Genomic DNA, 13,881 nt, shown 5'->3' with positions numbered 1-13,881 from the left:
CAAGGACAAACAGACACTCGCCAGTGACACAGCATGACTGGGCAGACCAGCAGTGGGGGATGGGGGAGACTGACACATCACAGCCAGTGAGGTCACACTACAGACACAGAGCAGCACCCCCACCCCCTACAGTAGTGAGGCAAGTGACAACCAGGTTCAAGCACGGAAAAGTACAAACTAGAGAGAAACAGAAGACCTACAATCTATCTGAATACACTTCTATGTAATTCTTGAGAAACTAAATAGTAATGAGAATAAGATAATAAATTAAGATAGAAAAGACTAACAAAAATGGATCAATTTCTGGAAAGTCCAATAAGAGAGCAAGAGACAGTGAGCACTGCACAGTCTACAGATCGCGAACACCTAAGAGGCAGCACTAACATCTCCCAACAGATATGAACTATGGATGAAATGAACACGCTCTTGGACGGCGGCTGACAGAAGACACAGAGAGGAAACAGAGTATCCCAACTATCTTACTTAAGATTGGACTTGTAATTAAAAACTTAAAAAATAAAGACACTAAACAAGACATTTTGGCTCCACAGCTTCCCTGCAAGTTCTAACAGGGATATTCCTCTTCCTCAAACATTCTCAGACAATAAAGAGGAAATAGTCCTGAGAGCCACCGTGCTAAGGATGTAACAGACCTTTAGATTAGAAGTGAAGCTTAGGAAAAGACACACAAAGTGCAAGATCTCAGGATTCACTCATTTGTGAATCTAGATTTAAAATTCCTAAATAAACTTAGCAAACCAAATCCATCAACACACAACACCACACTTCTGAAAAATATTTGCAAGGAGGGGGCAGGATGGAGCTTTAGCACACACAGGGCACTGTGTCCATTCCCCTGCAGTACACACACTGAGAGTGGGGCACACACGTGAATTGAGTGTGGGGGCACACATGTGAACTGAGAGTGGGGGCACACATGTGAACTGAGAGTGGGGCACACACGTGAACTGAGAGTGGGGCACACACGTGAACTGAGAGTGGGGCACACACGTGAACTGAGTGTGGGGGCACACACGTGAACTGAGAGTGGGGCACACACGTGAACTGAGAGTGGGGCACACACGTGAACTGAGAGTGGGGCACACACGTGAACTGAGAGTGGGGCACACACGTGAACTGAGAGTGGGGCACACACGTGAACTGAGAGTGGGGCACACACGTGAACTGAGAGTGGGGCACACACGTGAACTGAGAGTGGGGCACACACGTGAACTGAGAGTGGGGCACACACGTGAACTGAGAGTGGGGCACACACGTGAACTGAGAGTGGGGCACACACGTGAACTGAGTGTGGGGGCACACATGTGAACTGAGAGTGGGGCACACATGTGAACTGAGAGTGGGGCACACACGTGAACTGAGAGTGGGGCACACATGTGAACTGAGAGTGGGGCACACACGTGAACTGAGAGTGGGGCACACACGTGAACTGAGAGTGGGGCACACACGTGAACTGAGTGTGGGGCACACACGTGAACTGAGAGTGGGGCACACACGTGAACTGAGAGTGGGGCACACACGTGAACTGAGAGTGGGGCACACACGTGAACTGAGAGTGGGGCACACACGTGAACTGAGTATGGAGGCACACATGTGAACTGAGTATGGGGCACACACGTGAACTGAGAGTGGGGCACACACGTGAACTGAGAGTGGGGCACACACGTGAACTGAGTATGGAGGCACACATGTGAACTGAGTATGGGGCACACACGTGAACTGAGAGTGGGGCACACACGTGAACTGAGAGTGGGGCACACACGTGAACTGAGTATGAAGGCACACATGTGAACTGAGAGTGGGGCACACACGTGAACTGAGAGTGGGGCACACACGTGAACTGAGTATGAAGGCACACATGTGAACTGAGAGTGGGGCACACACGTGAACTGAGAGTGGGAGCACACACGTGAACTGAGAGTGGGAGCACACACGTGAACTGAGAGTGGGGCACACACATGAACTGAGTATGGAGGCACACATGTGAACTGAGAGTGGGAGCACACACGTGAACTGAGAGTGGGAGCACACACGTGAACTGAGAGTGGGGCACACACATGAACTGAGAGTGGGGCACACACGTGAACTGAGTATGGAGGCACACATGTGAACTGAGAGTGGGAGCACACACGTGAACTGAGAGTGGGGCACACACGTGAACTGAGAGTGGGAGCACACACATGAACTGAGAGTGGGAGCACACACCTGCAGTCTCAGCATTCAAGAGGTAGAGGCATGAAGCTGAGAAAAGGTCAAGGCCACCCTTGTTTAAACAGTGAGCTCCAGGCCATCCTGGCACACACGAGACCCTGTCTCAAAACATTTTATAACTTGCTTCCCCTTTTAAACTGTCAACCATTCCTATTTTCTGTCACCACTGTGGTAAAAACCACAGTCAGTGAAGGTCCTAGCCTTAACAAGCAACAATAAAGTAAATTAAAGCCATCATAATTTAGAAGAGGTATGGCTAAACTTGTCCAATATATAATTATATACAAAGGAAATTGGAACAAATTCTCAAACTGTACTTGCACAAAAGGTAAAAATTGAAAATATTCACATTGCAAATATATCAGCAACACACCTGAAAATGAAACATAAAAAAAGGAGCATTTACAGACCTGGGCATGGCGACTCATCCTGCATCCCAGCACTGCAGAGGAATCTTGGTCTACACAGTGAGTTCTGTGCTAGCCACGGCTACACTGTGAGATCTTGTCTCAGACAAAAGAAAACAAGCAAAAGCATTTGCCACAGCACAGAACATAACACATCTAGAATGAACATAGTAAACACGTGCCGGACTGTGAGGAATCTAAAGAATCAGGAGCATTGTGGAGACAGTGACGCGTGCTGTGCCAGGTGAGCGTGCCAGAGGCTGCTGTGCAGCATTCTCCCTGCACCATCTATAGATTAAGTGTAACTCCAACACAAATCTCAACATTTTCTTTACATTTTCTTGGCTTCAGCAGCAACCAGGGGAATGGAGGTTCAAACAATAAACCGATGGGCTAAAGGAATGTCTAGTGTGCTGTGGACATAGAGAAGGGGGGCTGTGCTCTTCCTCTGCTGGCAGTGTAAGCAGATACTACTTTAAAAATGTCAAAGATACACACCCATGGCTTTGCAATCTCTCTGTCTCTCTCTGTCTCTCTCTCTCTGTCTCTCTCTCTGTCTCTCTGTCTCTCTCTCTGTCTCTCTCTCTGTCTCTCTGTCTCTCTCTCTCTCTCTCTCTCACACACACACACACACACACACACACACACACACACACACACCTCCACTGGAGATGTGTAATGTGCCACTTAGAGACAGGAAAGAGTAATGCCAAGGAGGCACTCCTCACCTCAGACCCAAGTGGCAGAACAGACATAATTTCACACCCAACCACACAACTTGGAAGACAACCAGCCAACTAGACAGTGCTCCAGAGCGTGCCAGGTGGTGAGGCAGCGGAGAAAAGCCAGGAAGTGATTATAAACACGTAAACTGTGGTTAACTCTAAAGAGGTGTGATGGGTGTTCCCAACAATGGCTTTGTTCATATTTTACCTGTATATACTTGTGAAAAATGGCATCATTTCTGTTTTTTACCCTTTTCAAAGTGTATTGGACTTTCATAAGCAAAAAGGCTTAAGAAAAATTACTTGATGTAAGGAAAAAGATAAACATACATACACAACAGTAAAAGAAACATTCAGAGTTTTATTTGAAGATTCCCAGAGAAATCCCATGAGTTAGAAGAACAGAAATAGAGAAATAATGAATGAATGAGAAGATGAAAGAAAAGAAGACAGGAAGGGAGGGAGTTGAAAAGGAAGAGATGAAAGCTACTTCGTATAACAACATAGTTATTAAAGAATTTTTAGTGCCAGAGAGATGGCTCAGTAGGCAGAGGCTCCTTGGTGGGAATTCAGTGACCTGAGTTTGAGTCATGCATCCTAGAAGGTAGCAGGAGGAAATGACTTATGATAGTTGTCCACTGATGACCAAACGTGCACTGCAGCATGGCCACACACAGCTGTATACACGCACGTGCGCGCACACACACACACACACACACACACACACACACACAATTTTTCAACTTTATAATTTTTTGGTTTTAGATGAATCTTCAAATTTAAATCTACTCTTAGCAAGAACATCGTGATGGGTGGATCAGGGACCAGGGGATTCTGCTCAAACTATTGCACTAACCAATGACAATACAATAGTAAACATCCAACTCCTACTCTGAGCTACCCAATGGACAGGACATTCTCCACAGTTACGTGGAGAGTGGAGACTGACTCTGACAAGAACTCTGGTGCCCCATATTTGACCACCTCCCCTTGGTGGGGAGGCCTGGTGGCACTCAAAGAAAGAATAAGCAGGCTACCAAGATGAGACTTGATAGCCTATGACCATATAGTGGGGGAGGAGGTCCCCTTCGGTCATAGACCTAGGGGAGGGGAATAGGGTGAAAGCGGGAGGGAGGGAGGAATGGGAGGATACAAGTGATGGGATAACAATTGAGTTGTAATCTGAATTAATTAATAAAATTAAAATTAAAAATAAAAAAACATGCCTGTGTGAGGCAGAAAAAAAATCTACTCTTGGCTAAGTAGGTAATAAAAAAGAATGAACATAAATCTGAGCTAATTGGTCTAGCCTTTCAGAAGATAAAATGTCATTTTCAAATATACATCTAAATCACAGAGTAGGAGCCATAAGGAATATGTATTTTACATTCCTCAATAATGGATAAAACCTCACATCGTTTGGTTTGTTTTCCTAACAGTTGGAGAAGAAAATACAATTTTAGTTTCAATCAGGCTATGTTGTCACTTCTGAAAATTGTGTCAGAAACATGCTTGAGCACACCTGCTGAGCTTGTGATACTCAGCTGTTACACTAGCAGCCTCTGTTAGAACAAAATGTGACCCTGTAGCTGCCTGTCATCCCGGCCACACTGTCACCAGGAACGCTCTTGATGGGGACAAACACCACGCTGGCTATGCTAGTGCTGTGAAAATTCTTCCTGCTGAGCCCAGCAGGAAGTGTTGGGACCCTTGGTGGTCCCATTCTATCTGAGTCAGCCCTGGTGTAACAGGGCATCACTTAAATCCCAGAGTTCATGTGCATCCCACCCTAGAAACAGTAGCACGTCCATGGCCTCGCAGGTGCCTGTCTGAGAACGTGACCGTGGAGAGGCCTCAGAGTGACGGCAGGAGCAGACTGCACACCGCTGCTCCTCCTCCACCCTGCTGTTGGCCCTCTCTGCCGTTGGCTTGTCTAAGTGCCAGTAACTGCAGGTGACTAACCCAGAGCCGGAGAAATGAAATGAAAAGCCAAACATCCTCCATCTTGCTTAAGACTTTATTTTAATATTTCCTTCTCTTCATGAAGTCTTTTTGCCAGAGGGTAAAGGATCATTATCAGTTCTGTGAAGAGAGGAAAAAAAAATCTCAAAATTTCCAGACAGATGAGTGAACTCTGTAGAGTATTAATCTCATCCAGAATCAACACCACCAATGGTACCTAGGTATACATCAAGTAAACACCGGGAACAGCTGTTTACTAACAACAAAGGTCCCACAGAGCGAACGTTCTAGGCTCTAAGTGGAGCATTGACTCTAAGGAGAGTCCACCTTACTTGTAACTGCTTACACTCAAAATCCTAAACTTGAAACTGAACTGTATAATAATTACTGTAAATCTGAACAATCTCTGTTGAACTTATTCTCACTGTGGCTGGAAGACAGCATTCAGATTCTAATTTTATTTATATATGAAAATTTTTCATCACACTGAAAATGGGTGATGGGAGCATAGAGGGCATTGCCAAGTGAGACAAGGGTGTCGCCTGTGACAGCCAGAGGTGACCTCAGGAGAGACAGGGAGTGGCTGGGCTGGATCTGCTAAAAAGAGTGTGCTGAAAGCCAGTGTGTCTACAACTAGACCATGTTCTGAAAATTCATGTTTTAAGTGACCCAGTGCATAGACTCCAGAAATTCAGCTGGGCAAGGGAACTTACTGGCTCAGGCAGTACAGTGTGTACAGAGGCGCTCCAGGCAGCCACTGGCCCAGGCACTCACCTCTGTCACAGCCGTCATAGGACCGCTTCCCTTCCTCTCTTCCTCAGGCTTGCCCCTACACTTGGTTTTGTTTGCAGCTACTCTCCCTATTGTCTGCCAGCTGGTTTGTGGCAGATCTGTTGACTTGTGAGTTGTGAGAAAGTCAACAGCTTTTGGAGGGATTGAGACCTGCAGAATTGGACAGTCAGGCCCAGGAAGTTACTTCAAGGATTTGGAAGAAAGCCTGTGTTATGGGTTGAACATGGTCCCCTTTCCAAATTTATGCAGGAGTTTAAATGCCAGTGTCATAAAGGGATGGTATAGAGGTGCTTACAGTGGGTCATCTGGGTAAAACTCTTAAGACAGAATCCTAGCGGCTTTGTAAGGAGAGGAAAAAGACACCCCCTAAGCCCCACAACACACAAAATTGTACCAGGATGCACTGCTCCAAGAGAGACTCTTGCAGAGCCTGGCCCATACTGATGGGTTCTTCAGCCTCCAAAACTATGAGCTAAATACAGCTCTTTTCTGTACATTAGTACAGTCTTGGGTATTGTATTACAATAACAAAAACTGAACCAGTGCAGTTGCAGGTTGGTACTTTAAATAAAATCTGGACGCTATGGCAATAAGACAAAGATATGGATGGTTGACTACTAAAGCCTGTTCAACTGAGCTCTGCTACCCTCTCACTTTTGTGGGGTCCGTTACCATGCTCTGAGGAGGGTGATGCCCCAGTTGTGATGACCCCTGTCAGGCTCCTTGCTGGGCTTCCTGTGTTTTATTAGCCTTACGACAGCCAAGCAAGAAGAAAGATGGAATAGATCTTGGTGGCCCAGGGCTGTCACCACAGCTTCTAGGAGGCTGAGGCAGGAGGATGGCAAGTTCAAAGTCGGCCTCAGTTTGAGCAATGCCGAGCCTTGCCTTGGAGCTCCAGACATGGTGCAGCAGAGTTAATCATACAGGATTCCCGTCACTAGCAGCTTTAGCACATTCAAGAACTAAGATTTTTGCTATGAGATTAGGATACTAGACTTGACTTCCTGCTCCAGCAAATCCCTGAAAAACAAAAAATCTTCCTTTCTGAGACTTGCAACATGGGCCGAGCTGCTAAGTTAGTATAGCAGGTCCTCTACAAGTGACCTCGGGATACATGGAGGGTGAGCTTACCTGAACTGGCCACTGGGCTTCTACAGTGAGCTACCATTGGTTATTCCTATACAGGTTGCATGCTTCAAAAAATAATTTTAGAAAGATTTATTTATAATAGTGTGTACGGGCGCGCATGTGTGTCTGTCTATATGAACGTAGGTGTCTTAAGCTGGAGCTGCAGGTGTTTGTGAACCACCTGTCATGGTTGCAGGGAGCCAAACTTGGGTTCTCTGTAATAGCAGTCTGTGCTGTTAGCTGCTAAGTCACATCTCTGGCCTCTAGGTTGATGTACTCTAAATGCATAGAATGTTTCTATTAATGAGTATCTTACATGAGATTATCTGAATCTATGCTATATGCATGGTTTTATTATTAGAAAGTGAATTTAAATGGCAACTAGGCCATGGTGCCCTTTAACTTTGGATGGTACTATTACCCATAACGTTACTTCCTGGACTCTACTGGATTTTATTTTTAAGATATGAGACCTTAGTTATTTAAAATGGAAGCAACATGGGACGTGAGTGAGTAAGAGGAGAAGCAGCACCATGGAAGATAAACAAGGTGGGAGGCGGGTTCTGAGCCTGCACACAGCACACTGGGAGGCTAGTGAGTAACTAGCTTTGGCTACCTGCAAGGCGTGGAGCCGCTGCTTTTGTGCTTACACTACTTGCCGACAAATCAGACAGCAGCAAAACATCTGTTGTGTTACAGACTCAATACTGTCCTTTCCACCATGAATAGACATTTTCCTGCCGTTTACCTAATTAACAAATATTCAGAGGTGGCAGAATAAGGTGTTGACGTTATTATTTGTAATCCACCAATGCCAATCAGAATTTCCTCTAAATTTCACAATGAAAAGCAAAGAAGTGGGCAGGGAAGAGTATCAGTGGTGCAGTGACACTGAGGTGCACAATCACAGATGTGCAAGGGCAGGCTCCCAGGCATGGGGTCCGGAGACTGGGCACTTGTGCAAGCTCTAAAACTCTGCCTGGACCACCTTGGTATGTTGTAAAAATTTTCTAAGGTTCAACTTACTCATCTGTAAATGGAAGGTAGCATAGTACTTTCTGTAAGTTTTCTTCTAAATTCTTTTTGTTTAGACCAAGCCCATTATTTTCAGTGTTTACTATAAGTAAATAGAATAAGGTAATGTTTATTTTAGTAAATATATTATGTTTTACATAGTTGTGTTATAAATCATATCTCATTTGACATAAAAGGATTCTATGCTTCAAAAATGCCCCACCACAGGATCTAAGAAGCATCTTGTTTCTGAATGGTCAGATGACCAAAACTGAAATATTCTAAGATTGTGCTGCCCCCTGTTGATCCAGTCTCCTTAAAATACTTCTGAAAGGGAATTTTTTTGTTTCTTAGTATTACAGGTAAGTAATCTCTTAGATGGTCATAATAAAAAATGTAGATGGAAAAATATTGACTGCAGCTCTAAATAGAGCATGGCATACTCCACTACAGTGAACGCCCTCAGCAGGATGGTGAGAGCGCAGGAGCAACAGCCCTGGCCACCCTCTTCCACAGAAGCCCGAGGTTGCTGTTTAAAGTAATGCTGACACCTGCTGGAAGACTCAACATAGGGTTTTACTAGACTCCCCCTTTAGTCTTTAGGCTCAAGTCTGCAGTGATCAATTCTCAGCTCTTCCACTGAACTGACAGCAGCATCTGGATCCTGAGCTTCCCATACAAGAAAAACATTTGTAACTTGGGTGTCTCAAAGTGATAAAAACTGTACTGTCCATGCATTAGCTCTCAAGTCTTGAGTATCTTCTTTCAGTCTCACATAATTGACCGAACAGAGGTGGGAAATTTTTCTCTAAGAATTATTTTTGAAAAACAAACACACGCCTTTGATGCCAGCACTTGGGAGGAAGAGGCAGGAAGACCTTTGTGAGTTGGGGGCCAGCCTGGTCTACAGAGCGAGTTCAAGGACCACAAATATATGCTACACAGAGACACCCTGCTCAAAACAAACAAAGAAAAACAAACATCTTTTATTCACTTACTTTTCATCAGTTAAACCCATGAGGACTATAGCATCCAGGTTCTGTGTCCAATGGGCTGTGTAAAAGTGTTGCTTCAGATTTGGCCTTTTCCCAGATCACTTGGGCTTTGCCGACTTTACCAGCAATGGTCACTGTGCTAGGTTTGCTTCATCTACTTCAGCACATCTCTTTCCCATGTAGAACTAGGGTTCAGCTCTAGCAGAAACTTTCAGTTTTAAGAACAGCTGTGTGCTCTCTCTGGTATTTTCAGCAGGCCTATACATGCTCCAAGATGGTAGAGAGAGAGGGTCTAGAAAATACCTAGCCAGGTGTGCAGGCAATCCTAGCATCTGGGAGGATTGTGCATCTGAGGCCACAGTGACATTATCCCAAAAGGCAAACGCAAGCATCAGAAAATCCTCAGCAGGCTTAAGCTGCTAGTGAGAGACAGGAAGAGTCCTCCCCAAGGGCACTGCTTGCTACCACAGAGTGGAAATCCTTGCCGTTATAAGAGGCAGCATGTGATGCTATTCCCACGACATAGTGGCACCATAGCTTTCTTCGCCCTCCTATGCTTCTTGCGTACCGTACTACGCATCCTGGCACAGGTGTGTGGGGAGGAAGGAGCGGGAGGCAGGAGTTCAGGAAGCAGACATGAAAGAGCTGTTCTGGGCTCAGTCAGGCTTCTTTCATGGTCATGCCATTGTCACCTGTTATTCCTGACTCTCTGAACTTTTGGCTTTGCTTGGCTTGTCTGATCTTCTCAGATCTTCTTTAACTGGGTGATTATACCACAGCCTACTTACCCATGCCCATGCCAAAGTGAGGATACCAGACTTCCACAAAACTGGCCTGGATAGTGACACCTCTACTCAAAATACTTAATGCCAGAACAGAAAAGCAAGCACTTCGGAACGCCTTGTGCTCTACACCAGCACTATGAGCACCAGCAAAAGCTGTGAGCACGAACTTTTTCAGCAATCTGCGTTAACCAGAAACTAGCAGTCTGCGAAGTGTTTTCATGAGGAAAACAACTGATTACCATAAGAACGATAAGCTTCACAGAATAAAAAATTGGTCCCCTAGTTTACTATCTTAAAAAGTGGGAACCTCCCAAGCTGGGAGCTGTGTGATCACAGCTGGAAAAGGGCTAGGTACAATTTCTGGAACTACTTAATGCTGTAGCTACTGAGGGGGCAGCTCCAACTGAAGCTAATAGGAGGCTCAAGAAAATGGGAGGAAAATCTGTGGAATGAGATATTTTAACAAGCCCTAAACATTTCAACACCTTCTCAGGAATCCAGAGGTCTATGTACACAGGTAAGGCTGTGCACATGCCCAGGAACGACCTAGGAAGGTCCTAATCCTCAACTCCAGCTGACTCTGAGCTCTGTGCATCCAGGAAGTGAAAGCCAAGGCAGTATCACTGGTAGCCCCATCAAATGCTAAGAGAATTGATTCTAGGCTTTTAAGGAAACAGCAGCTGACTACCAATATAACCAGAGCCCAGCAATTGCACATGACAAATAACAGACTTAACAGAATTAATATATCTTCAAGCAAAAAGTGACAATAATGAGGGAAAGAGAACAACATAAACTGGGAGATGGGGCTGATTTACAGATGTCGTACTTTTGTTTTGTTTTAAAATATTTATTTGTTTGTTATGTATATAGTTTTCTGCCTGCACATACACCTGCAGCCAAGAAGGCATCATATCACATTATAGATGGTTGTGAGCCACCACGTGGCTGCTGGGAATTGATTGAACTCAGGACCTCTGGAAGAGCAGTCAGAGCTCTTAACCTCTGAGCCTTATCTCTTGCTTTTAGAGACAGGGTTTCTCTGTGTAGCCTTGGCTGCCCTGGTCTCACTTTGTAGACCAGGCTGGCCTTGAACTCACAGAGATTTGTCTGTCTCTGCTTCCCTGAGTGCTGGGATTACAGGAGTGAGCCACCGAGCCCAGCTAGATGTCGTCTTTTATAACACTTAAATGTCCACTTCCCCCCCCCCCCTCCAAGAAAGGGTTACAAGACAGAAAAACAAAACAAAACTGCACAACCACAGCAGAAACCATGAAAGGCCAGAGTCGGCTTAGGGAGAAGACTGGAATCAGACATTTTATTTTTCTTTTGTAAATTAAAAAAAAATGATGTGCCTATACATGGGTCTGTGTACATGAGTGCAGTACCCATGGAAGTCAGAAGAGGGTACAGGACCCTCTGCAGTTTTAGTATCGTTAGCCACCCATCATAGGTGCTAGGAACCTGGATCCTCTACAAGCACAGTGCACACTTTTAATCTCTGCATCATGTCTCCAGCCTCTTTTTAATCATGTTCAAATAGCTAATGGAACCATAGCCAAAAATGAGAAGAACACCTCAGCAAACAGAGAACACTTATAAAGAGATGCAAATGAGTGTAAAAACAAAATGCCAAATGAAAACTCTAGGTTTGAGAAGGATAACTGAGATGAGAAATTCAATAGAGAGATCAACAGCATTGAATTTGAAGGTTAAGTAAATTGAAAATATCCAGCCTGAGAATGAAGGAAAAAAAAAAAAACAGCAAGAAACAAAAGAAAGTCTCAAAGGCCTGTGAGAAACATCATCAAGCATAACATACCAGAATTCTGGGAGGATGAAGGAGAAGATACAGAAGACATCTCAAAAATAATATTTGAAAACAGTCCAATTTGATGAAACATATCTGTGATAGTTTAAATGACAATTGCCTCATGAACTCACTCATCTTCTTCAATACTTAGTTCCCAGTGGCCAGTTGGTGGAACTGTTTGGGAAGGATTAGGAGGTGTGGCCTTGCTGGAGGAGCCGTCACAGGGGCAGGCCTGGAGGCTTCAAAAGCCGTCCACCATTCTTGGTGCCTCTCTCTTTTCCTCACACTTGTGGATCAAGATGTAAGCTCTCAGCTCTAGCACCAGCCTGCCTGCCTTCTGCCATGCTCCCTACCATGGTAATCATGAACTCAAACCCTCTGAAACTATACATTTGAAGTAAATTCTTTCCCCTATAATTTGATTTGGTCATGGTGACATCACAGCAACAGAAAAGTAACTAAGACAGAAGTTGGTGCCACAAGTGGGGCATTGCTATGATAGGCCTGATCATGGTGTGTTTTTTAAGGAATATGGAAGATTTGGGGATTTTGGACTAGTGATTGCTATAAGCAGGGTTTAATGGGACATCATAGTAGAAACTTGGAGGTCAATGATGTTAAGTGAAATGTGGACGATGGAAACACAACTCAAGAGGGTTCAGAGGAAAAAATATCAGCAACTGAGCTAGAGACCATTATGATATTTTGACAAATAATGTGGCTGCTCTTTTGCTCTTATCATAAAAATATGTATGTGGGAGGCTAAACTGAAGAGTTTTGGAGTAATTTTGACGGCAGAGGTTATTTGAAGACAGCCTAGTATGGACTCTGTTTCATGGTCATCAGAAATCACTGTTATGCAGGTCTACATAGAAAAAGGGCAAACAGGGGGAAAAGAACATACAAAATGTACAGTTTTAGGGAAAAGAGTGCCAGGAAATGTAATGTTGGAGCCAAGGCTTGTGCTGAAAGATGAGAAGATTAAAGATGTGAAACAGAAGAAACGGATGGTGCCCCAGGGCTAAACCCTACGCAGCTCAGCTTCTACTTGTAGAAAGCAAAGTCCTGAGACATTTTCTGCATCTAAAACACCATCAAATCAAAGCTTATACAAATGTAATACAGGGAGGGGGCCAGCCTCTATTCCAAGCAGTCAGGCAAAGCTGGCAGCATGGCCATGTGCTTCTGGCTTTAGAGTCAAGAATGAAACAGGAAGAGGGTTATGGAATCTTCCTCTGCAGTCAGAGAACACAGCTGAGGCTGGGCATGCGACAGAGGAGTCCCTGCACGGAGGTCCTTAGAGGCCAATGCACGAAGCTGTGAAAATGAAACCTGGATTATGTTGGAGACTCCAAGATGTTAGTGGGGCAAGAGCACTGGGCTATGTGCCAAGGAGCTGCAGACAGGGAAGGGAACCAGCCCACAAAAGGAAAGAACACTGTAGTTATCAAAACTAGAAGGGCGGGGCATCTAGACCCTTTTGTATTGGACTTGGCATATGTTGTACTGGGTTTTGGTCTTGCTTTGGTACAGTATTTCCTCACTATGACTCTCCCCTTTCCTCCATTTTGGAATGGTGACATATTTTCTATGACGTTGCATGTTGGAAGTATATAATTTGCTTTCATAGGGAGTTACAATTAAGAAATTGTCTTCTGTCTCAGAAGAGACTTTGGACTTTAAATTGTATTTAGTTGTTTAAACTGTGCTGAGACTGTGAGAAACTATGAGGACTTGTGCACTTGGACCAAATGTTTTCTGTATTATGATACGGTCACAAACTGATGGGGCCAGGAAGGGAAATGTGATGGTTTAAATGAGGATGGTCCCATAGGCTTGTATATTTGAATACTTCATATATTCATATATTTGAATGTACTCCTATACTCAAATACACTCATAGATATTGGTGGAACTGTTTGGGAAGGATCAGGAGGTGTGGCCTTTGGGAATTGCTGTGTCACAGGGGAAAGCTTGGAGATTTCAAAAGCCTCAGAACCTATAAATGTTACCTTATATGGAAAAACA

General features: G+C 44.5%; 1 protein-coding gene across 11 annotated transcripts in view; it reads right to left on the bottom strand.

Moving 5' to 3' along the window:
* Positions 1-13,881, bottom strand: part of SYT14 (synaptotagmin 14) — a 171,288-nt gene that overhangs the window by 37,827 nt on the left and 119,580 nt on the right. The window contains exon 5 of one of the 11 annotated variants that reach the window (XM_084797215.1): positions 5,426-5,446. The exons of the other annotated variants lie outside the window; for them this stretch is intronic. Coding sequence (XP_084653341.1) covers positions 5,441-5,446 — 6 coding nt within the window. The 3' untranslated portion in view covers positions 5,426-5,440. Of the gene's footprint in view, positions 1-5,425; positions 5,447-13,881 lie in introns of those variants that run through there. 11 annotated transcript variants of the gene reach the window in all.

This window comes from Acomys minous (genome assembly GCF_964271855.1).
Source record: "Acomys minous genome assembly, chromosome: 1".
Lineage (NCBI taxonomy): Eukaryota > Metazoa > Chordata > Mammalia > Rodentia > Muridae > Acomys > Acomys minous.
The sequence above is the reverse complement of the archived record's forward strand: the minus strand, read 5'-3'. Positions and strand labels throughout refer to the sequence as shown.